Below are 24,572 nucleotides of genomic sequence, written 5' to 3' on the forward strand. Positions count from 1 at the left end.
CGAGGCCTGGCAGCTTCCCACGGACAAATGCGGCAAGGCCAAGACCTGCATCTAGCCCAGAAGAAGCAGACTGGGAACCAGTGAGGCGGCCACAGCAGGCTTGCAGCAGCATTTGGGACAAGCGGAAGCTCCCAAGCTGCCTTCAAGGGCAGCCCCCATTGCAGTAGTCCAGTCTGGCTGCTTCCTTTTCTTGGTCGACACAGACTGCTCTCCGTTCCATGCAGGGGTGTAGCTACAATTGAGGAAACGGGTTCCAAGAACCCAAGGGCCCCAGTTCCAACCCTCCCTACTTCCTTCATCATCTCCTTTACGGAGGAGGGGCTGCCAGAGGTAGGGGTGGACACAGGCCCCCTCGGAGACCCAGTTGCAGGGGAGTCACAGCAGGAGGGAGGGCCGGCCCCTTTCCACTCCTGCCTTTGGGCTTCTCACGGGTTATCTGGTGGGCCACTGTGCGAAACAGGGTGCTGGACCAGATGGGCCTCCTCGGGCCTGATCCAGCAGGGCTGTTCTTATGCTCTTATGTAGGTGCGCGCCCCCCAACCCCACCGCCCCACGGCTTAGGTGTCCTTTCCCAGCCTCTTTCCAGGTGCGGCAATCCAAACAGAACAGTGGAGCTGCGGGGGGGGGGGGAGCTGGGATTCCACAGCCCTGGGGGGGGGTTGCCCAAGGCTGCCCGCCTCTGCGCCAAGCACCTGCTGGTGGCGGCGGCGGCTGCGGCCTGCCGGGAAAGCCCTTCTAGGCATCGGAGGCCTCCTCTCCATGGGGAGCCACAGAACGAGGCCTGCGCAGCTGCCCAGAGGCGCCTCGCCCAGGTCCAAGGCATTCCTCGGGGCTGCTTTGGAAGCTGCCCAGCAGACTTGGGGGGGGGCGCGGGGGGGTGCCAGTCTCCTAAAGGGGAGGGGCCCATTGCCACAGCATGTAAGCCAGATACTGCTTCATGTTCCATTCTTCCCGTGGCTGCAAGTCCTTTGAATGGGGCCGCGGGGTGTGGGGGTCTCTGCCAATACAGTGCTTTCTTGCTGGAGGCTTGATGGGCAGTGGAGCCCCCCCACCCCCCACCCCTTTCTGCCCCACTTCTTGATCGGTGCCTTCCTGTCCCCTCCAACCACAACTGCTCTTGGTTAGAAAACCCACGTTTGACTCCCTCTGCCCTCTTTGAACAGCAGTTTCTGCAGCTGACACCTCGGCTGGTTACATCTCTCCCCCCCCCACCCCGCCGCTCTCCCGGCACTCCCAGTGAGGCACATGGGGCCCCGGCTCGACCCCTAACCAGGCCAGCCGTGGGGCGAGGCTGGTGCCGGCCCGTGGCACGGCCCCCGTGTCCGACGTCAGAAGCGGGGCCGTGGTCTCCCTCTCAAACGGGGCCACAAGGTTTAAAGGTAGGGCTGGCGCTGCCCATCAGACGTGGGTGTGTGTGTGTGTGTGTGGCCCCTGATTGGTGGCGACCCGGGCTCTTTGAACCCATTCACCCCATGGTGGCTCCGCCCCGGTCCAGGCACTGAGCAGCTTCTGATGCTGAGCTTCAGTAAGGGGGAGGGCAGGTGCTGGTGGGGGGGGGGAGGCATCGGTTGTCCTCCGGTGGACGCAGCTGGAAGCCTCACCCGCTTGACGGGGGTCCAGCTGTGCCGGAGCCCCGGCTCTGCTCCCCGAGAAACATCTGGGGGGCCCAGCACCCCTCCTCCTTTGGGCAGTGAAGCGACACAACAGCAGCGCTGGACCCCACTGGGGCCACTGCCGAGAGAGGCTCCGGGCAGGCAGGCACCGCCTCCAGGAGAGGTTTATTGGCATCCAGGGTTGGGGGGGGCCGGCGAGGGGCTTGGGGGCAGAGGAGGGAGCACGAAGACAGGCGCAGGGAGGGGCCGTCCTGCCTCCCTGGCTGGTCAGAGGGAGGCCTCGCTTCCTGCAAAAGGGGGGGGGCGAGCGAGGTGCTCCTCGGGTGCTGCGGGGGCCCTGCCGCCACTCACAAGGAGACACAAGGCCTGGCTGCTGCGGGGGCCTCCCGGCTGCCCTGGGACAGGACGACCTGGACGGGCAGGAAGCGCTGCAGGAGTTCCTCAGGCGGGTGGCGGCGCTTGGTGAGGACGAGGAGTTTGAACTTCTCCGTCCGAGCGGCTTGGAACTCCGTGGCTGCATATTCCGCCCCATCAGTCGGCCTCAGCAGGGAGAGGTACCTGCCAGAAGGGGGGGTGGGGGGCGCTGCCTGAAGGGGGGCCTCATGCTGCTGGCACACAAGCACCCTTTGAGTCCCCCCCCCCCGATCAGCTGCTTTCCGAGTCGGCTCCCACCCCCCCTCCTCCCAATCTAATCCCTCCCCACACCAGCACCTGGGCTCAGGTGAGTGGCCCCCACGGTGAGTGCGTGAGCACACACGCCTCCCCCCTCCCCCATCAGTGAGATCAGGACCTCGCCTTAAGCAGCAACTTCATCAGCAGGGAGCAGGCTCTGGATGCGGGGCGGGCGGGGCGGGGCGGGCTGTGAATGGGGCAGAGGGTCTCCAGCACAGGGCATGGGGCGGCAGCAGCAGCAGCAGGGGCCCTGCACAGCCCACCCAGCCAGGCCGTGGTCGGCACAGCAGGAGAGGGCCATCCGCTGAGCCCCCCGTGGCTTGCTCGGCTCCCCACTATGTTCCGGGGCACCCCTGGGGGAGACGCTGGTGGCCCTTCCCTGCCGTGCTCTGCTCCTCGCTCTTGGGGGGACGAGGGGAGAGGCCGGGGGCCGTCCTCGCCAGCCCGCCAGTGCAGCCACCCCACAGACTGCCAGGAGGGCCGGGCCACGGCGTCAGGCTGACTCGGCAGGCCTGAGCCTGGGCCCGAGAGCCGGGCCTCCCCCGGGCGGGAAGGAGCTGCTGGGGCAAGAGGAGCCCGGGAAGGGGCCCACCTTCCGCTCTGCAGGATCTTCCTGCTCAGCAGGGCCTCCGCCAGGCCTGGCTCCAGCCGCTCCAGCTGCTTCTGCACCGTGTCGAACATGTTCACTTCCATCATGTCAAAGACCAGCGGCTTTCCATACCTGCGGGGGGGGGGGATGCTGGGCAGGCCTGGTGCGGAGAGCGGGGGGCAGCCGGGCCTTGGGCCAGGGCTTGCTGTCACCCCCCACCCCGCCCCACCCCGGCCCCACGGCTTGAGAGAACGGCCTGTCCGTGTCCCTCGGCCCCAGCCAGCGCTCAGGGATGCCCTGGAAGAGCAGGAGCCCGCGCCCCCCCACCCCACTCCCCCCCCCAGCCCCAACCGTTGGGGCGGTGTCTCTACCGGAGGGCCCCCAGCAGTGCCAGGCGTATGGTTTCCACAGCCATGTCGCTGGGATCGACCGTGTTCAGGTAATTGGTGTCCCGATAGCGTAGGAAAATGGCTGTCTGGCCAGAGGGGTCAACCACCAGCGGCCACCTGCGCAGAAAGGGGGAGAGAGATGGAGGTCCTGAGTGGCTCGGTTTGGGCAGGGGAGAGGCCCCACTCGCTCCTCCCTGGCTGCTGTGGCTACAGCACTGCTGGCCACGCTGTGCTTGAAAACACAAAGCTGGCTTCGTAGGAAGATAGGAAGCTGCCACAGACTGAGTCAGACCCTTGGGCCATCTCGCTCAGTACTGACTTCACAGACTGGCAGCGGCTTCTCCCAGGTTGCAGGCAGGCGTCTCTCTCCGCCCTCTCTCGGAGATGCTGCCGGGGGGGGGGGGGGGACACGACTTGGAACCTCAAATGCCCTTCCCAGAGCGGCGGCTCCATCCCCCGAAGGGAATCTCTTAAAGTGCTCACACATCAACTCCCATCCATAAGCAACCAGGGTGGACCCTGCTTAGCTAAGGGGACAAGTCCTGCTTGCTCCCACCAGAACACTTCTCCTTGGGAAAGGCGGGGGGGGCTACCACCCCCCCCCTTCAACTCACCGCCCATCAGCCTGGATTCGGCCGCCCACATCTTTCAGAAGCACATCATCCAGCTCCTGCACGGAGCACGTCAAGCCTTGGAACGCCAGCTCTGAGCCTGCCCAAGCAAAAGCCAGCAAGGCCGAGACCTCAGTGGGCCCCCAAAGGACCCCCGGCTCAGCGCTTCCTCCCTTGGGAAGGCAGCTCTCCAAGCAGGCAGCAGTTGTGCCTCCATGCAGAGACACCCCCCGCCTGCCCCCCCCGCCACACACACACACACACGTGTCCAGAAACTAACTGCTGGTGGTGCCGCTGGCTGGTCCCTTGGACTGGAGCCCATGAAGAGCCTGACCCTAACCCATTCCGCCTCTGCGGCAGCTGCCAGGCTTCCAAGCACAGCCCGAATGCAGGTGCTTGCTGAGGCATTTCGCCCAGGGGCCTCTCGAGCGGCAGCACAGCTGTCCTGCGTGCCAAGAAAGGGCTGGGCCTCAAACAGCAGGGCTGGGGGCCCTGAAAATGCGGCGGGCGGTGGGGGGGGCGGCGAAGCAGCAAGGCAGATGACTGGAGCGCAAGTGGAGGAAGACGCGGTGCGAGCCCAAGAGCTTGCCACACGGAGCACCTGTGAAGAGCTACGCTCTGGCATTGCAGGCAGCAAAGAAGCGGTTCTTTTCTGCCCCCAAATTTGGCAAATTCACATCCAGCCGAGTCTGGGTTGTGAGGGGGCTAGTTTATGCCTCCTCCCCCTTGAATTTGAACTTGGAACCATCAGTCACTCACTGTGATGTCTTAAATGACTTTTCTGCGGATAAAGCCTCTCGTATTTGTGCCAAACCAAACCCCACAGGTATTGCAGAGTCTGTTGTCGGGGGGCAGAGCCACCATGGAGCGAGCAGGTTCAAAGAACCCGGGCCTCTGCCAAGCAGGGGCCACACCTGGCACTCCAGCCACGCTCCCGTGTCAGACATCAGATGCAGGGGGCACAGCTTCGCTCACAAAGGGGGCCGCACGCCCGGCTTGGGAGCCAATACCAGCCAGGACTGCGTCCACAGCATGGCCAGGAACACTCTCCCTGCCTTCAAAACAAAAGAAGAGCAGCTCCCAGCCAGGCCGCAAACACAATACGGGCCGGTATCCGGGGGGGGGGGAGGGGAGCCCCATTTATTTGACTGATTGGTTGATATACTGCCCCTCCAAAATGGCTCAGGGCAGTTTACAACAAATAAAAACAATTAAAATCAATTTAACAGTTAAAATCAAAACTAAATTGATTTAAACCATAAGTCTAATTAAAAGCCTGGGTGAATAAATGTGTCTTCAGCACCTTTTAAAAAGTTGCAAGAGATGGGGAGGCTCTTATTTCAACAGGGAGCGCCTTCCAAAGTCCAGGGGCAGCAACGGAGAAGGCCCGTCCCGAGTAGCCGCCAGACGAGTTGGCGGCAGCCACAGGTGAACCTCTCCACAGGCAAACCTCTCCACCTAGCAGGCAGTGGGGCTCATGGCGAAAAAGACCTTCTCTTAAATACCCAGGGTCTAAGCTGTTTAGGGCTTTATAGGTAATGACCAGCACCTTGTAATTTGCCCGGAAACATATCGGCAGCCAGTGTCGTTGAAAGACTGTCGTTGTGGCAGCCAGATTGGTCTCTGGGTCATCTAGGAGAGATCACACTCCTCCTGTGTTGAAAGGAGTGTGATCTCTCCTAGATGACCCAGAGACCAATCTGGCTGCCACATTCTGGACCAACTACAGTTTCCGGACTATATACAAAGGTAGCCCCACATAAAGCGCATTGCAGTAATCTAGTCTAGAGGTGACCAGCAGTTGTAACACCATTTTGAGGTCATCCATCTCAAGAAACGGACGCAGCTGGCATATCAACCAAAACGGATAAAATGCACTTCTGGCCACCACCTCAACTGGGACACCAGGGAGAGGCCCGGATCCAGAAGTCCAACAACCAGATGGTGGTCTGTCCATGACAATGGGGAAATCACAGGAGTCCCCACCCACAGAACACCACCCTGTTCAGAGCGAAAGACCAGATCAAGTGTGTGACCAGCAATATGCATCGATCCCGAGACCACTTGGGATAGGCCCATAGTTGTCATGGCCGCTATGAACTCCTGAGCTGCCCTGGACAAATTGGTCCGAAAGTAAACACTGAAGTCGCCCAGCACCACAAGCCTGGGAGACTCCAACGCCAAACCCAAGACCAAGTCCGCCAGCTCAGTTAGGGAATCCATCAGGCAGCGGGGCAATCAGTACACCAACAGAAGTCCCAGTCTATCCCTGGTCCCCAAATTCAAGTACACACATTCAATATGGTCAGACACTTTGACAGGGATCCTGGCAAGGGAGAAGTTGTTCTTATAGGCCGCAGCCACTCCTCCTCCCCGCCCACGTCCCCTCCCCTGCTCCTCAACAGAACACCCTACAGGGAGAAGCTGGGGCCAGACGGGGCCACCAGCCTCCCCCACCCAAGTATCTGTCATATGTGTATCAGATCGGCCCCTTCCTCCAGAATCAGGTCACAGATGATTTAAGGTTTATTCTGGACCTACCTGGCACTACAAAGGAGCATTACATTTGCGAGCGAAGCCGCACTTCCTACATCGGACACAGCGTCAGACGCAGGGGGAGTGTGGCAGGGGTGCCACGGCGGGAGGAACACGGGCGCCAGCTGGCTTCCTCCGCCACTGATTGGACTGGACCCCTTTCAGTTTGTGACCCCCTTTCAGTTTGTTGTGGACAAACTGCTTCAGACTGTGTGTCCCACAACCGGTTCTCTTGACCCTTGCCCAACTTGGCTTATTTCATCTGGTAATTACATTATCAGAGACTGTCTGGTAAATATTATGAATGCTCCTCCAAGGGAGAGCAGGATTCCCCCTTGTCATAAGGAGGCTATTATTAGACCTTATCTGAAAAAACCTGCTTTTAACCCCTCAAAGTTGGCTAATTACAGTTTCTATCTAATCTTCCATGATTGGGCAAGGTGATTGAGCAGGTGGTGGCCTCTCAGCTCCAGGCAGTTTTGGAGGACGCAGATTATCCAGACCCATTTCAAACTGGCTTTTGTGTGGGCTATGGGATCAAGACTGCCTTGGACGGCCTGATGGATGATCTCCAACTGGCTATCGGCAGACAGAGTGTGAGACTGCTGCTCATTTTGGCTCTGGGCTGCTTTTGATACTTTTGACCATGGTACCCTGCTTGAGGGAGGTGGGAGTGGGTGGCACTGTTTTACAGTGGTTCCGTTCCTACCTCTCTGGCAGATTCTGGATGGTGTCATTTGGAAACTGTTGCTCTGCAAAGCAGGAATTAATGTATGGAGTTCCACAAGGCTCCATACCGTCTCCAATGCTTTTTAACATCTACATGAAACTGCTGGGAGAGATCATCAGGAGGACTGGTACAAGGTGTTATTAAAAAGCTGATGACACCCAGATCTTCTCCATACCAACTTCATCATGAAATGGCACAACCCCCACCCTCTAAATGCCTGCCTGAGGGTGATAATGGGCTGGATGAAGGCTAACAAACTGAAGTTGAATCCAAATAAGACAGAGGCATTGACCATAGGGGGTCAGGACCCAAAAGATGGTTTAGATCTGGATGGGGTTACACTCCCTATGAAAGATCAAGTATGTAGGCCTGGGAGTGCTCCTGGATCCAAGTGGCAGTGGCCAGGAGCGCTTTTTATCCGCTTCGGCTGAAATGCCGGCTATGTCCATTTCTGGAGATAAATGATCTTAAAGCATTTAATACGTATGCTGGTAATCTCTAGGTTTGACAACTGTAATGCACTCTATGTGGGGCTGCCTTTGTATGTAGTCCGGACACGACAACTGTACAGAATGCAGCAGTCCGACTGGTCTCTGGATCAAGCTGAAGGGACCATGTAACACCAATTTTAAAAGACTTGCACTGGCTGCCGATATGTTTATGAATGAAATACAAAGTGCTGGTTACTGAGGGCTGTAAAGCCCTCAACGGCTTAGGTCGAGGGTACTTAAGAGAGCGCCTTCTCTGTCATGAACCCTGTTGCCTATTAAGATCATCTGGTGTGGTCCGGTTATGGTTTCCGCCGGCTTGTTTGGTGGCGACTTGGGGCTGGGCCTTCTCTGTGGCTGCCCCAGGGCTCTGGAATTCACTCCCTGTTGCAATAAGAGCATCTCCTTCTCTGCTTGCTTTTAGGAATACCCTCAAGACGCACCTCTTTTCCCAGGCTTTTAACTGAAATTCTACATTGTTAATATGTTTGTATCTACTGTGATTTTTTTTACTTTTTGTGAATTTTAGCTGCTTATATTGTTTTACATTTGCTATGTTTTAACTTTGCTCACTATATATATAAAGGCAGTAAAGAAATAGGCTAAATAAATAAGCAAGCAAACTTCCCTGCAGCCCGCCTGACATGGGCCCAGGCGCATAAGAGAAGCCAGCCAAGGGCTCTCATCTGCCCTCAGACGGAGTTCTCCAGGCTGGCCTCTGCTTACGGGGGGGGGGGAGGGAGGGTTTCTTGGCAGGTGGTCCTGAGGGGGCCTTGGGCCCCCGTGCAAAAAGGCACCAGTCAGTGGATGCTGGCCCACTTGGGCCAGGAGCCAGAGGCCAGCTTGTCCACCAAGCTGCTCCTAGCCCCTTGGCCTCCATGGCCACCGAACACAGCAACTGGACCCAGGAGGAGAAGAGGCCCCACACCTTCCCATGGCAGAGCTGCACCCAACATGGAGTCCAGGTGTGCTTTTTAGGTGTGCTGAGAGTCCAGCTCCTGACCCAGTTGCAGGACTCCTCCACAAAACTCTGGCACTGGTGGCCAAGTGGGACTGCTTTGTGGCCCTCCGCAGCGCTGGAACGGCCCTCACCTGGACGGCCGCCCCCGTCTGCTTGGAGCCTCCTGCACGTCCTCAGCTGCCGCCCGACAGCCCCGTGGGCACTGGGTGGCCAGTTCGACCGGGCCTGGCAAAGGCGTGCCGCGGTGGCCGTGACATCCTGGCCTCCTCCAGCCAGGGAAACCTCCACAAGGATGCTGCGTCCAGACTCCCTCTACTTCGCAACTACCCCAGACGTTCCAGTCAAGTCTCCAGTCAGATGCTGCTCTCAGATGAGAAGTGGACCTTCACGTACAAGGCTGCTAGGTTCTGGGCGGCAGCATGCAAGATCCGTCCGACCCTGACTGCCAGCCCATTACCCATGGGCTGAACTACTGACCAATTTATTCTAACATGTTTTTTAAATTACTTTGACTCTCTTAGCTGCTTATAACTTATAGTTACATATGTACTAATCTATTTAACGATGTTTGACCTCCTTTGTACTAGTCACCTCGTTGGAGTGGTATCTCCCTTTAGACCAACGTTATATACAGATTGCACTGAACTGCTTCTATCAGTCAGCTGTTTTCTCAGTCTTGTCAGCAGTCTTCCCTTATTTTCCAGCTATCCCGCTTTTACCCTTTAGTATATCTCATAGCTTATTTTCAATATTTCATACTTCTTAGACATTTTTATATTGATTGAGAGTCGTATGTATTTACCAATGCTGGTCGTTGACTGGATGCTGTGTAGGCCGCAAAGCATCACCCTTGGGATCGGAGGGGGAGGGGGGAGGGGGAGGGTTTTGCGGCCCCCCGGGGGGCATTCCTTCCTCCAGCACCTTCAGCACTCATCCAAGGGTGGCCATGCCCCACTCGCTAACACGCCGCCCCCCCCCGGCCTGGGACCTTGCACCCACCTTGCTGCAGCTGGTCCCGCAGCTGGAGGCGGGCCAGGGCCAGGGCGCGCTCGGCACTCTCGGCGGCTCCCCGCAGTTTTTCCACAAGCCCCTCGGCATCAGCAATGGCCTGTCAGAGAAAAGCGTGTTGGGGGGCGTGGGGAGGGGAGCCCCCCCCCCCGCCGCCGCCCTGGGGCTGAAAGGGCATCACCTGCTGCCCCAGCCGAGCAGTAGCCTGGCCCACGCCGAAGAGCGAGCGGAGCTGCCAGCGGGGCCACTGTGCTGGCAACACAGTGGTCCTGGGAAGGAAGGCCAAGGCCCCTCTGTTGTGGCCAGACCCCCAGCAGAGCCTCCCCAGCCCCGCTGCGGCCTCCACCACCGGCCAGCCTCTCTCGTCTAGCAGGGAGTCCAAGGGGCGGGGAGGTGCCCAACAGGGGCGCCCACAGGATGGCAAGCGGGGTCCGTGGGGCGGGGGGGGGCCATGAACCTGCACCATCGGAGGCCTGTGGCTGGAGGGAGGGAGGGAGGGAGGGAGGGAGCAGCCGTGCCCTTTCAGAAGCCGGCCCTTGGGGCCCGCCCTGCCCCGCCCAGAGGCCACACCTGTAGGGCTGCCGCCGCCGCCGCCGCCGCCGCCACCCCCTTGCCAGGGGAGCCTCAATCACACGGCGGGGGGGGGGGGCGCACGGGGGCGGCACTCACAGGGAGGGTGATCTCCGCGTGGGCCATCTGCTTCCGCTGGCACTTGTCGTGCTCCGTGATGCGCCGGTGCAGCTCCCCGTAGGCCCGCTGCAGCTGCAGGAGAAGCACAGCTCCACCAGCAGCCCCTCCCCGGAGTGGGGGCAGCTGGGCCGGGCACGGAGCGGGAGCTGCCCCTTGCCCCGGCAGGGGGGCCCTTCTCTCTGGCAAGCCAAACGGGGGCAGCCCGGACTGGCACTCCTTGCCCTGGACTTCGGGGCCAGCGTCCAGGGCCCCCCCCACAGCCCCGGGGCCCCCCACTCCCTCTTCAGTCAGCCCCGGGTGGGGCGCTTGCTGCCAGGCGTAACTGTGCCTTGTGCCAGGCTGGGCCGCCGCTTCGCAGACAGAGCGGGGAGTGGGACAGAAGTCGGAGGGATGGGGATATGTCAAGTTGTGTGTGGAAATGCTTCTGCGAATGCACAGTTGCATGAACATCCGCTTTATATTCTTACATTAGATCCAAAATTACCGAGGCGCACCTCTGCGGAAACCTCCTCCTCCTCCCCGCCCCCCGGTGGGGGCAGCCCTAACCCCTACTTCATGCAGAGGGGGCTGCCCCAACAGGGAGGCCCCTTCCTTCTGCAAAGGACGGGAGGGAGGGGAAGTGCCTGCCCCCCCCCCCGCCAGCCGAGAGGGGCTTGGGGGCGCCCACCTCCTTGCTGCATCGCTCCTGCTCCTTGGCCAGCTGCTCCACCTCCTCAGTCATCCTGGGGGCAGAACAGCAGCGTCAGGAGGCGGGGCCCACCCAGGGGGGTCGCTATAATTGAGCAGGTGGGTTCAAAGAAGCTGCCCCCCCCGTCCACCCCTCCCTATTTCCTTATCTCCCTCCGTGGGAGGGGCCACCGGGGAGTGGGGCGCATGGCCCCCCCTCCCCTAGCTCTGCCGCTGGTGGGGCTGTCACAGCTCAGTCACAACTGCCCCCGCTTCGCACACACAGAAGCCCCCCCCCCCCATTCACTCCTCCTTGGCCCCATCTGCAGGTTTTATTTACTTATTTATTTATTAGATTTATATACCACCCTTCCAAAATGGCTCAGGGCGGTTCACAACATGAAAAAAACAATTAAAACAAATCAACAATTAAAATCAAACTATTAAAACACAGTAGAACCAATAAAACAGCTAAAAGCCCTAAAACAGCTAAAAGCCCTAAAATTAAAACTACACATTTAAAAAACTGAAAAGGCTTGGGTGAAGAGGTGGGTCTTCAGATGTTTTCCAAAAATAGTCAGGGATGGGGAGGAAAGCATCTCCGCAGGGAGCGCATCCCACAATCTCGGGGCAGCCACCGAGAAGGCCGTGTCTCCACCAGGCGAGCTGGCAGTAACGGGAGACGGACCTCAAGTGACCTCCGTGGGCGGTGGGGCACAGAGCGAAGAAGGTTGGGCCACTGGGGGTCACCCCCCCACACACACACACACGCAGGAGCCTGAAGAGCCGCTGCCAGGCGGGCACAGTACTGAGCTAGTCGGCCCAAGAGTCTGACTCTGTCTGAGGCTGGCGGCTTCCTGGGGTCCTGAGGGGTCCTGCTTCAAGCTTTTCAGACCCCTACCCCCCCCCCGCCCCACAGGTGATGACGCGGGGCGATCCACTGTTAGCTGCTGACTAATTAAGAGGACGCAGACCGGAAGGTGCCTTATCCCCAGCCAGAGCGATGGGCCAAGCCGCTCAGTGTGGTGGGCCCTGGCAGGGCTCGGACGGGGCCCCTCCCAGCCAGCCCTAACGGGGGATGCAGCAGCCGGGGGGGGCGGCCTGGGGCCTTCTGTGGGTGCCAAGCAGACACTCTGCCCCTGAGCGAGGACCCCGTCCCCACCCAGGCCCAACCCAAACCTCTGCATTTGTCCTCCAGGGGACGCATGAGGAAGGGGGCGAAGGGCAGCAAGCGAGATGGGAAGGAAGGGGAGGCAGGCGGGCCCAAGGACTGGACCAGCCCCAGGGATGCCAGGGGGCCAGGAGGCGGAGGGGGAGCCTCCCTTCCGGCAGAGCACTTGGGTGCCCCGCTCTCCCCACGTGGAGAGAGAAGACACTCCGCCGTGGCCGCTGGGCTGGTGCCGCTGTGCTCCGAGACAGACACCACCACCGGCACAGAGGAATCGTCTTCCGGCTCACAGGATCGGCCCTGCACAAGCTGAAGGTGGCCCGAGACCAGCTGGGAAAGGGCGCTGGTGGCCATCCTCAGTGGTCCCTCCCTGAAGCAGGGACACCAAGGCAAGAGGGAGCCTCTCCCCCGCCCTGATGCATCCACGACTGCTGGAGTCCCACCGGAGGAGCAGGAGGACCCCCTCTATGGACCAGGCGGCCGGGGTGAGGAGCACAGGGAGAGCCCGGCTGCCGTGAAAGGGTCCCGAGCCGGCTTCTTGCCCTGGGACCTCCCTGCGTGGCCCCCCTTCAGCGCTCGGCGTCACGTGACCCATCTCTTGGCCGAGGTCCAGGCAAGGATCCGCCCCAGGCCTTGGCTTCGGACTAGCTCCAAAGGTGCAGAAGAGGAGGCAACCCCGGGCAGCAAGGGAGGGGCCACCCTGCGCCCGCCAGGCCATTCACGAGCCACAGTCACCCAGCTGGGCGCAGCTTGGCAGGTGACATCCTCGTGGTGGGGAAGCCCAACCCAGACCCCCCCCCCCGCCCCACTCCTGCTCCAGGGCGCCACTAGCAGCACCAGTGGGGTGCAAGCCGCCCGTCCTGCCAGCAGCTCCTGCACCCACGGCAGGGCGAGGTGCTGCCAGGCCCCCCCCCCTTCCTTAGCACGGCGGGGCTGGGCGGGGCGGGGCGCTCACCGGCGCGTCTCTGCTTCCTGCTGCTTCTTTTCCAGCTGGGCCCTCCGCTGCCGCTCTGCCTCCATCTTCTGAAGCATCGAGTCGGTCAGGCGGAGATCCCAGGACTGCAGGACAGCCACCAAGCTGTCCAGCGAAGCGACCTTCCAGGAGACACAAAGCTCCTTCTAGATGCCGCCGCCGCCTCCTCCACATCCCAGCCACAGCAGAGGAGATGAGATGCGGGAGGCATGGTCTGGCTGGCCACTGCGGGAAAGCGGCAGCAAGGCCAGAGTGGCCTCTGGCTTCCTTGACGGGCCCTCGGCTTGAAACGGGGCCAGGCTGGGATCATGCCCCCACGCTGCCAGCTGTGGTCTTGGGCAAGAAAGACAGGCTGCTGCTGCTGAGCGAGAGCCAACATAAGACCCGGAGAGCAGCCCTGCTGGATCAGGCCCAAGGAAGCCGATCCAGTGCGGCATCCTGTGTCCCAGAGCAGCCCAACTGGGGAGCCCACAGGCAAGAGGCGAGGGCGTGCCCCCTCTCACCTCCTGCTGCTGCTCCCATGCAACCGGTATTTGGAAGCATCCTGCCTCCAAGGCTGGAGGTGGCCAACAGCCATTGATGGACAAATTCACCAAGGACAGGTCTAAGCCCCTTCTAAAGCCACGTGCAGCTAGTGGCCATCAGCACATCCTGTGGCAGAGAATTCCAAAGGAACGCCTTTGCCCACAAGCTGGCTGAGCAGCAAGGCAGCGCCTGGGGGCCAAGCAGCACACGGAGACAAGGTCACCCGGGCGAGCCTGGTCTCCGCACCATCGGCCTGGGACTTGGAATGCCCCAGACAGTCAACCCGGTGGGGGGACAAGGGCCACATCCAACCGAGGAAGCGCCTCCTTTCCAACAGGACTTCCGCTGCCTTGTGGCCAGCAGTGCCTCGAGCGCACCTGGCCCTCTCCCGGTGGCCTTTGCCTCTTCAGGGCACCAATCCCCTTTTCAATCAGGTCAGTCTGTCTCCCCGCCAGGAGGCCCTTTGGCAGGGTGGCCTGGCCACTCTGCATTATGCAGGACCACACCGGAGAGGGAGGGAGGGAAGGGGCCTTTGGGAGAGCAGGCCCACGTGTACCTGCTCAGCGGTATTGCCATCGTCGGCATAGAGCCGTGGGTCTGCCCCATGTTGGAGAAGCAGTTCCACTGCTGCCAAGTGGCCCCCGAATGCAGCACGATACAGAGGAGTCCGGTTAAAAGCACCCTGAAACGCAACCACAGAAGGGTTAGAGGCACCAAAAGCCGCATCAGGAGAGGAGTATTAACACCCCAAGTCTCTCAGCTCCAAAACATGGTGGCCGGGTTCTCTTTGGCTGAGGCACGTAAGGCATTGGGCTGGCTTGGTTCCTCGTTTCATTTTTATGGTATTTATTTGTGGAATGTTACATTTCTATACTGCTTGTCATTAGAACAATCTCAAGGCGGTTCACACAACAGTCAAAACGAGACCACAAAAATCACACAATTAAAATATCAGCTAGAATATACAAATTCAGGGCACCATCTGAGAGAAGTTCCTTGGAACCAGGGCAGGACGCTGTACGATGGCTCAGTGAGTGACAAGGATGCTGGAATGGAAGTGGCTGGCGGCGGGGGGGGGGGACAAGTTGGCCTTCTGCACAGAGCAGGACACGCGTGTCCAGGACCATCCACCTGGCCGTTAGGACGGCTGCTGCCCGGAAGAAGTCTTGGCCACTGGAGCGAGCAGACTGGGCAGCGGGCCTTAGAGTGTGTGTGTGGGGGGGGGTCGCTTCGGGGTCGGTAGGAGGGTACTAACCCCGGGGCAACCCCTTCCCTCCAGCAGAGGCCAGGCCAGCCAACTTCACACCCCTTCTGGGGAGGACACAGCTAAGCCAGAAGGCATCTCACACAGACTGGAAGCTCCCAAGAGGGTTCAGCCATGGGACGCCAACCAGCAGGCAGCCCACCATTCTCCGCCAGCCAGCTAGCGGCAGCACGAGCAGCGAGGGGGTGCCCTCGAGCAGCACTCCTCTCCTCCTAGGGCAGACGTTTTTACAGGCAGCTATTTGAAGTCGAACTTTTGTATGTTTCCGTGGTTTTTCATGTATCTTGGCTTGCTTCATTGTTGTAAACTGCCTAGAGACTTCACTAACGGGCGGTATACAAATAGGTCAACTCCAAAGGGCGGGGCAAGGAACACCCGCTTCGGAGCTCTGCTGGAAGAGGACCCGCTGGCCAAAGGCCCCCAGCAGGAGAAGGGCCCTGCGGCACCAGAGCCCAGGCCAAACCAGGCCAGCCTCCTCCCACAGCGGCTCCCCAGACGCCTCCGGAAGCACCCAAGCGGGAGGAGGGGCAGGCAGGCTCTCCTCTGCTGCCAAGCTGGGGGGCGGGAGGAGGAGGAGACGCCCGGCCGCTGAGCCTCAAGAGGGCAGGTAACCCCCCAGTCAGTTTGGCTGCCCTCTTCTGCACCTTTTCTTTAGTTGTTCAATTTCGAGACCACCCTTTCTCAAGCGGCTCAGAGAAGTTTACACGCAAATTAAGTGCCTCATCTTGAGGAATACCAAGATTTTCACAGTTGCCTCTGAGGAAGAGCAATGTTCAAAATACAGCCGGCCAAGCAGAAAAAGGAGAGGATCCATTTATCCAGCCCCTCTGGGTTGCTCCCCGCCTTTCCCTTCTTATCCCCATGAGCCCAGCTCTCTCTCTCTCTCTCTGGGTGGCCCCCACCAGTTCCAATCCCCTCACTGCATACATGGAACCAGAGCACAAGACTCCTCCGGCCTGTGAGTAGCCCCAGAAGGCGGGCGTGAGCCGGGCTGCCCTCCCAGCCAGAGCTGGCTGGCAAGGCCAAGGGCCCCCCCCCACAGCTTGGGCCCCCAGGGGGCTCTCTCCACAGGCCGCAGCCTGCCCACCGGCTCCGTCCAACCCCCGCCCTCTCCGGTGCTGTGCCAACTGCCCCACCCACCCCCAGTGGCACCAAGAGCTGTGGGCAAAGTGGCACATGTGCAAGCAGCAGCCGCAGCAGCACAGGACACCAGTCCACTGGCGGGGGGGGCTCCCCCCACTCCTCCCTCTCGCCTCAGAGAGCAGCCTGCAGAGATGCTCAGCCGTCCCGCAGGCAGGCAGGCAGGCAGGCTCAGAAGAGCCCGGACTCCCAGAGGGGCAGCACCCCGCCCGGCCCCCGTGCTTCTCCCCATGGCCCACCTCCTCACCCGGCTATTCAGCTGGGCCCCGTTTTCTACCAGCATGCAGATGGCTTCAGGGTGGCCCCCTCCAGCAGCCTCGGAGAGGGGGGTGTTGCCATTGGCATCGGTGCAGTCCACCATATCAAGGCGATGCCGGAGCCGGATGGCCTTCCCCTTCTCATCCATCCCCACGCCGTCCTTGGTGTCCAGCTCTGCCACCTGGGGAAATCAGGTCCGTGTTGGGAGCAGCGGGGAGGCAGTGGTGGTGGCGGCAGCATGGCGAGGCTGCGCTGCTAGGAGGGGGGCGGGGGAGAGGAGGCCCTGCATGAAGAGGGGCTGCCATGCCGGAGCCTGGCTGGCTGCAGCCTCCTGCAGGGAAGCAGCTGTGGGTGGGGCGGGGGGCTCACGCTCGCTCCCACCCTCCCAGGCCAACCACCATCTCCTCCCCTGCCCCACCTTGCTCTGCAGCAAAAGCTGCCATAGAGCATTTCGCCTGAGCTATCTTTTCGTGCTTTTCGGGCAGCATTCAGTCTGAGGTCACTGCAAGGCCAAGAGACGGCACTTGGCAAGACAGCCTTAGAAAGAGAGAGAACCAGTTGCTGTGAACCACACGGGTACCATGGAATCGAGAGAAACAGCAGCGGCCTGCCTCTGAGCGCCCACTGCGGAGGGGAGCCGGGAGGGGGCGGTGCCTGTCCCGCCCCCCTGCTCATGGGCTTCCTACTGGAGCACCACCAGGCCAGCCATGGCCACACGCAGGGTGCTGGAGTGGCCGAGAGAAGACCCACTTGGCCAAAGAGCCAGGCCCTGTTGATGGGAGGAGAACTTGTCTTGTAGGACTACGCATGGAGTGTCCCCTTTGCGAGGCAGGGTCTGCCCTGGTTTGCACTTGAACAGGAGACTACAGGTGTCAGCACTGTAAGAGATTTCCGGGATGAGGCCGCTCACTTGCGTGCGTGAATGCAGAAGGTCCCAAGCTCCCTCCCTGGCAGGCCGCATCTCCAAGAGAGTGGGGCTGGGAGAGACTCCTGCCGGCAACCTGGGAGGAGCCGCTGCCAGGTCTGTGTAGACAATCCTGAGCGAGGCGGACCACCAGTCTGACTCCGTAGAAGGCAGCTCCCCGTGTTCCAAGGACCTGCTTGCCTGCTCTGCTCCTCCAGGGCTACCTGTCAGCATGTGCTTCTCCCACTGTCTAGCATTGCCTGAATGCTCCCTGGTCAATGGCCACGCCAGGTCGCTTCCACAAATCCTTTGTGCTGGATAAACGTTATGCAGAAGCACTAGCAGCGGCGGCAGCGGCTGCTCTGGGCTCTCTCCCTCAGGTGTGAACTCAAAAGATCCCAAGGATCCTGCTGAGAGAAGGCCAAGAAGAGCCCTCAGCTCCACCACAGCAAGCATCGACATCTGCACCTGTTCCGTTGTTCGGGCCACGGAGCAAGGAAGGAGAGTTCCGTGGGAACCTCGGGATATGCAGAGCCCTGGGCTCAGACACTGGGAGAGAGGGCAGGTGAGAGGAGGCGGGGAGCCCAGAGCCCAAGCGGTGGCTGGATGGTGGCCCCAGAGCTGGGGATGGGCTGAGAAACAGAAACCCAAAGGGGGGGGGGAGGGAGGGCAAGGCAGAGAGAGAGAGAGAGGGCATGGTGTCGAGAAAGGGAGGGCTTGCGGGCTCCAGGCAGGCCCAGAGACACAGGGGCCACCCCCCACGCAAGCAAGCCAGGGCGAGAGGGAGGCCTCCCGGCACACCAGCTGCTGCCCTTCTTCCTCGGGCGAGGGCAGGTCTCTGCTCTGCCTCCAGAGCCATCTCCCTGGCCTTCTGCTCGGGTCTAGGACCTGCCAGCCGAGGCCTTCAGAGGCCACATCCAGGCCCCCTGGCCAGGGCTCTTGGGCGTGCCCACCTCTTTCAGGATGGCCTCCATCTCTCGCACATCTCCATCGAAGGCGGCCTCCAGCATCCGCTTCCTCCTCTGCTGCTCCTCTCGCTTCTTCTCCTTCTCTTCCTCCTCTTTCTTTCGCTCCCGCTCAGCCTCCTCCTGCTCCCGCTTCACCAGTGCAACAAAGGCCTGCAGCAGCAGCAACCACCAGCACCACCATCATCGCGGGAGCTTCCCCAGGAGGGAGTCCAAGGGCCAGACCCCAGAGAGAAGTGCCCCCCCCCGGCAGGGCCCAATGGGCGGCAGCAGCAGCAGCAGGACACCAAGCGGGGGGGGGGCAGGGTGAAGGGGGGGTCCTCGGAGGGAGGAGCGAGTCCGAGCCAGGCAGAGGGGGGGGCCTGGCAGTGGCATGGCACCCGCTGGACCCCCAGCAGGAGGGCAAGGCCCCGCTCCGCCGCAGTGTCTCCGGGACCCCCCCCCACGGAGATGCTGCCCCCACCGCCATCCCCAGCCCCCTCCCCCGGGTGGGGCTCCTCACCTCTCTCTGGAGACGCTCCATCAACTCGTTGTATTCACGCAGCTCCTTCAGGCGCCTCTCTCTCTCTCGGCACGCCAAGACGCGGCGGAAGGCGCACTGCAGGGTGAGCGCAGCCGTGGCTTCCCGGCTCGGCTCTGAGAGGCAAGGAAGGGAGCGTCCCTGGGGGGGCCTGGCTGGCCTGCCTGGAATGGGCTGCTCCTCCCTCTTGGCAAGAGGCCCCAGGGGCCCCACGGCCAGACCCCCCCCTCAGCCACAAGCACCACGGTGTCCAGAGACAGCCCCCCCCCACCGCTCACCCCGCTGCTGGACCGAGGGGCATCTCCCCCGCTGGGACGAAGAGCTCCGTCTGGCTCAGCCCCTTCCCCTCGCCCCGGCCTGACGACTGGGGGGCCATCCAAGCAGGAGGGGGCGGGGAGGGCGCTCTCCCCTCGGTGCCCCTCCAAACACCCCTCAGCCATTTCCCTGGACGAGGAGGGGCCCGGGGCTTCTGCAGACGGCCATTCCCCAGGGCGACTTCTCTTGAGAGAGGCGCCCTCGGACCTTCCCCGCCACCAAAGCCCCCATGGCCAGGGCTGTGCTGTGGGGCTGGCAGCGATGAGAGGCTCGTGGGCACCAGCTGGGGAGTGGCCGTGGCCCGTCACACACACAGACAGGCCGTGCCCAGGCATGGGAGTGTCTCTCTGGCTCTCGAGCAGCAGCCCGTCTCCAACGCCAGGGGTCGGAAGAGCCTCTCCTCCTCCTCCCCGCATCAGCAAGGGGCTCTCTCCACCCACCAGCACAGCCAGGGGGAATGTGCCCAGCTTCCCCAGCAGGTTCCTTGGCTTGAGCAAGGGCTGTGCGCACAGCGTGGAGTCTGTCCTCGCGCCCCCACCCCCCAGCGTGCAGCTGCCTGGCCCGAACCTCCCCCTGCAGCAGCCTGGCAGCCAGCGGCAAGAAGCCCCCAGCCTCACACAGCAGGGCTGAAGGAGGACACCAGGCAGGCAGGCAGGCAGGCAGGCAGGCAGGCAGGGCTCCAGAGTTCGCCCGCCACGAGCAGCGGCCACGGCCCACCCCACTCACTCTCCCCCCCGCCCCCAACAAGCCACCCTGCAGCTTGTGAGGTGGGCGGAGAGCGTCGTGGTGCCCACAGCACCCACTGGCATGCACCAGGAAGGGAAGCCAGGCCTGGAGAGCCCAGCGCACGGCACATGCCCTGGGCCTTCTGGGAGCCTGCCCAGCTAGAGCGCGGCCCCACCCACTCTGGCAGGCCCTTCCTGCTCCCATGGCAGAGAATCCCCTCCCGCCCCCAGAAGGGCCACGGGCCCACCTCCACCCCGTGGCCTCCCGCTTTGCCCTCCCCCCCAGGCCAACCCCTTCTCCCGATCAGGGCCTGCCCTTGCCGGGCTGCTCAGGCCCCTCCACACAGGCAGCGATGGACGAGGCAAGCCGGTTCTCCCGGCAGGGAACGGCCCCTAAGCCAGGGCTCTGGGCGGGGCTATGCCACCCAGCCCTCCGGCTCTCTGGGCCACAGAGCCCACCCTGGACAGGTCTTTCCATGCCGGCTGGCAACCAATCTAGCACAAGGCAAGCAGCCCAGCTGGAGATTCTCCAAGACGTGTGGAGCGGTCCCTTGCCTTTGCAGATGGAGACACTCCACAGAAGGACCAGCAGCCCTGCAGGAAGGTCAAGGAACAGAACCCGCGGCGACGGGCGCAACAGACCGGCCAACGTGGCTTGCTGCTCAGAGGAGGCCACAGGCCATACCAGACCCCGTTCCTCTGCTCACTGAGTAAAGAGGCGATTCTCTTGTATTTAGCGGGGGGGGGGACTGGCCCTGTCCAACCCCAGCACAGCATCAGTGGGTGCTGTGGGGCCTAGTTGTTTTTCTTTTAAGAGTGTGAGCCCCATGGGGACAGGCAAGCAACTTTGTTTATTTTTCTATGCAGACCGCGTTGACATTTGTTGAAAAGCGGTCTATACATATTTGAAGCGGTGCCCTCCCCAGTACCTTTCGCCAGCATCAGTCGCCCCTCCTCAACGACCTCCCGATCACTGATGCAGTCCAGCTGCTTACCTGTTGGACAGCTGCCGGACTCTTCTCCGAGCTGGGAGCCCTTGCTTGCTTTGGCTGCATCTGTTTCCTCAATTTGACGGTCTGGAAGGGGGGAGCACAGGGAAGAGATTATTGATGTATCGTTACACTTATAAACCGTCCGCCATTCTGAGACCCCAGGACACGGTACACAAATCTGATTTTAAAAACACACCAGTCTAGAACAGCAGCTGAGTAATTCGGCAGCAAGCAATTAATGCTTAAAGGCCAAAGCAAAGAGGAGTGTCATCAACTGTCTCCCTGAAGAGCCAGGGACGCATGCGCTTCATCTAGGAGAGTGTCTCCCAGTCTGGGGGCTGTCCCAAGAAGGCCCTGTCCTGAATGCACCCAGAGACATCCAGGATCTTTGCATCACCACCTCAAGCAGAACGCTGCCAGTGGATCGTCAGGTAGGTCGCTTCAGCGGCGAGCAGGCAGGCACGGAGAGAGCTGGGGCTCACGGCTTAAGGCTTTAAAACTAACAGCCAGCAGAGCGTGCACCTTGACCCGTCCCCCAAAACAGAGCAGCGGCCCACGCGAGGCAGGAAGCCCCGATGGCCCTCCGGCTACTGCCTCCTGCCTCAACTGCCATTTCTGAATACTTCTCAGGAGCAGCCCTTCAGAGAGCGCCTCACAGTACTCCAGACACAGCGGGGCAACGGGGCAGGCAACAGTGGCCAGATCTGCTGTCTCTAAGGGGAGCCACAGCGGGTCGAAATGGACACGGCCTTCACCAGCAGCCTCGATCCTCCTCGCAGCTGGCTCAGGCCACACCCAGCCCCTGACTTGCAGTCCTGGCAGGCGCCACCCGAGGGGAGCAAGGAGGCCCTTGCTGGGAGCCTCACACGGGGGACGGGGCACGATCCCCACCGCACATCCAGGTCATCGAGGGAGGTCCGTCTCCGTAGGCCGCGGGAGCAGGCCTGCTCTGTCGTCGCTCCTGGGCTAGGGAATGCGCTCCCCATAGACATGGGGGGGGTTAACATCTTTAAAGTTGCGCTGCCAAGTTGTGGCGCCCCCAGAGCCCTGTGAGTGTCTTTGGTAGAATACAGGAGGGGTTGACCATGCCGCCCCCACCCCCCGCACAGTAGGAGATGATGCCCTTTAGCACCTTCCTGTATCGCTGCTGCCGGACAGAGGCGTTTCCCATCGTCTGGGACTGTACTCGCCTTCAAAAGAGCCCCTGAGAGCCCATTTATTTTAGCCAGGCTTTCAGTAATCTCTGGATGTTCTCAAAAAATTTAATCGCTGTGTTATCAGTTTGTTTTGTTTTGTTTTCATTGTGTTTATTTTTGTGAGCCTTGGGAGTCAGGGCAGTATATAATAGAATATAAATAAAATGACATGATTAAATAAATGAATAAATAAATGACAAGGCAAATGGTCCCCCGGCCCGCACTGCAGGCAGCGTGAAGACAGAAGCAGCGGCTTCTCCGTCACCCAACCAAAGGCCCGACCTGGAGCTCAGCCCCACAGAGAGAGACCCCGCCTGGCAGGCCGCTGGCCTCCTGCCTTCCCCACCGCCTCGGGCGGCAAGCGAGGGCTATCTGGAGGAGGACCCCCAAGGCCGGCTCCCGCCAGGAGCAAGGAGCAAGCGGCCTGGCCCCCAGCGGCAGACTCCTGCGTCTGGATCCCCCGAGGAGAGCCAGTTGAGACCACGTGCCAACTTTCCCTTTTGTTCTAGCAACAGTTCCCTTTGGCAAAGGAGAGCAGTCGAGCTGGTGTGTGCAAGGCGTGCAAAGGGCACCATCATGCACGTGGCTGAGCAGCAATCCCCGCGGAAGAAGGGGAAGATTTGCACGAGGGGCGGCAGGGCGGGGGAGGGCGCAGGCCATCAGGGGCACCAGCACAGGCTGCGGGCTTCCCTAAAGGCTGTGGCCGGGGTGAAAGGAGGGCACTTCCAGCAGCAGCAGCAGCAGCAAACACAAGGAGGTGTGTGGAGCAGCAGAGGAGGGAAGCCGCACGCACAGGCCACCCACACACACCCACACAACACCCACACCCTGCTGGAAAACCAGTGGCCCCAGCAGCAAGCCCTTGCTTCTTCCCACAGCAACCCACACGCGGTTCTCTCGCTCGCTCGCGTCCACCTCAAGGAAGCATAGATCTGGAGGGCCCTTGGAGGCCATCTAGTCCCACCCCCGCTCCGTGCGGGAAACCCCAGGCTAGAAGTCGCCAGCAGAGGACTGCACAGCCGCGGCCTGGAGCCCTCCGGGAGGGAGCGCCTGTCCGCCCAGCCCCGACAACTGAGCTGGCTGGCCCTGCTGCGGCCAAAGCGCTCGGACCCTGCCGGCGTCTTCCAGCCTTTCAGGCTGCCCTCCCAGGCAGGCAGCGGGCAGGCGGGCAGTGGGGCCGGCCAGCGGGGTGCTCCTCCGCCTCCGCCTCCGCGCTTTCCTCGAAGAACCCGCCGCCTCCCAGCGCTCGGGGGGGGGGGCTGGAGGCGGGGGGGGCACGGGAGCCCTGCTGCTGCACCCCGCCGGGCATGGCCGCTGGGCGGGCGGCAGCGGTGGGGGGGGGCGCTGGCTGGCTCGCTCGCCCGCCCGCCCCCCGCCCCCAGGGCGCACTCCCACCCCAAGCGGTCTCTCTAGCCTACCTCGCAGGGTGGTTGTGAGGGCGGCAACAAGCACCGGCGGCCTACACCGCTCTGGGCGCCTCCTCGGAGGGAGAGCCGGGCAGAAGCGCCAGCAAGACGCACGCGCGCGCGCGGCCGGCAGGCCAGGCAGGCAGCGCCCCTCGGAGGGAAGCCGAGCCCAGCCGAGCCGGCGTCGGGGGGGCTCGGTCTGCCCGGCCGCCGGGTCTTCCTCCCCGCAGGGCCGGCCGCGTCCAGCCTCCTCGGTGCTGCCGGCCTGGGGAGCAGCCGCGCCTCAGCCCGCCCCGGCGCGCGCTCTCGCTCGCTCGCTCGCTCTCGCTCTACCTGGCCCCGGCGGCGCTGCTGCTGCTGCTGCTGCTGCTGCTGCGCGGGGGGGCGGGGGCGGCTGCTGCTTCTTCGGCGGCGGCGCCTGCTTGGGCTGGGCTCCCTTCCGCGCGGCGGCGGCGGCGGCGGCGGCCCCCCTGCCGGCCTTCCTGGCGCTCATCCCGGCGGGCCCTGCTGCGAGCGGGGGGGGGGTGAGGCGCTGGGGGGGGGTTGGGGTCTTCCAGGGCCAGCCGGGCAGAACGACTGCGCGCCCTCCTTCCCGCACAGCGCCCCTGCGAGGTGGGCCGGAGGACGAGGCGGAGGGAGGGGGGAGAGCGATGGCCCCGCCCCCCCACACACCCCCTCGCTCTCCCCGCGTCTGGTGCGGCCGCCCGTCGCCTAGCAGCCAGCCTCTCGCCTTGCGAGGTCGGGAGTGCGCAGGCGCCGAGGGAAGCGGGCCTGAGGGGGCTCGCGCGCCTCTCCAGTGGCAGGGTGTCCCGTAGTTAGTTCTTTTATTTATCTGTTAAACAGATTTTCTGTGGGCGGTTTACAATAAAACAAAATAAATGACAACAAAGAAAATTAAAGTTAAAACATTTTTAAAATTTTAAAACAATGTTAAAACAGTACTTAATTAAAAGCATGGATTAAAGGATGGATTATAGGACGGGAAGATCCGAGTTCAAATCCCCACTCAGCCATGATTCCAGCTGGGTGACTCTGGGCCAGTCACTTCTCTCTCAGCCTAACCTACTTCACAGGGTTCTTGTGAGGAGAAACTTCAGTATGTAGTACACCGCCCTGGGCTCCCTGGAGGAAGAGACAGATATAAATTTAATAATAATAATAAGAAGAAGAAGAAGAAGAAGAAGAACAACAACAACTGGACATCTGGTGGCAAGTGGGCAACAGGACTCAGGATCTTCAGTTGAGCAACCAGGGCTGGAGACTGCAAGG

General features: G+C 61.6%; 1 protein-coding gene across 3 annotated transcripts; it reads right to left on the reverse strand.

The window, feature by feature from the left end:
* Positions 1-1,761: 1,761 nt before the first annotated feature.
* Positions 1,762-24,024, reverse strand: IQANK1 (IQ motif and ankyrin repeat containing 1). Of its 3 annotated transcripts, XM_053245751.1 has the most exons (14): positions 23,637-24,024; positions 20,705-20,785; positions 18,652-18,785; positions 18,138-18,302; positions 16,270-16,461; positions 14,175-14,300; positions 13,076-13,215; positions 10,954-11,008; positions 10,266-10,358; positions 9,588-9,696; positions 3,878-3,974; positions 3,246-3,380; positions 2,878-3,006; positions 1,762-2,171 (listed from the first exon to the last, which is right to left on the reverse strand). In XM_053245751.1, exons 1-14 carry the CDS (start codon positions 23,794-23,796, stop codon positions 1,961-1,963), a joined length of 1,827 nt encoding a protein of 608 aa, XP_053101726.1. In that variant the 5' UTR covers positions 23,797-24,024; the 3' UTR covers positions 1,762-1,960. The 3 variants fall into 3 exon arrangements, with proteins under 3 accessions (XP_053101726.1, XP_053101727.1, XP_053101728.1); XM_053245752.1 differs by lacking the exon at positions 10,266-10,358 and having other exon boundaries at positions 23,637-24,023; XM_053245753.1 differs by lacking the exons at positions 3,878-3,974; positions 9,588-9,696; positions 10,266-10,358; positions 10,954-11,008 and having other exon boundaries at positions 23,637-24,022.
* Positions 24,025-24,572: the final 548 nt, after the last annotated feature.

Source organism: Hemicordylus capensis, chromosome 4 (genome assembly GCF_027244095.1).
Source record: "Hemicordylus capensis ecotype Gifberg chromosome 4, rHemCap1.1.pri, whole genome shotgun sequence".
In the NCBI taxonomy this organism is placed as follows: Eukaryota; Metazoa; Chordata; class Lepidosauria; order Squamata; family Cordylidae; genus Hemicordylus; species Hemicordylus capensis.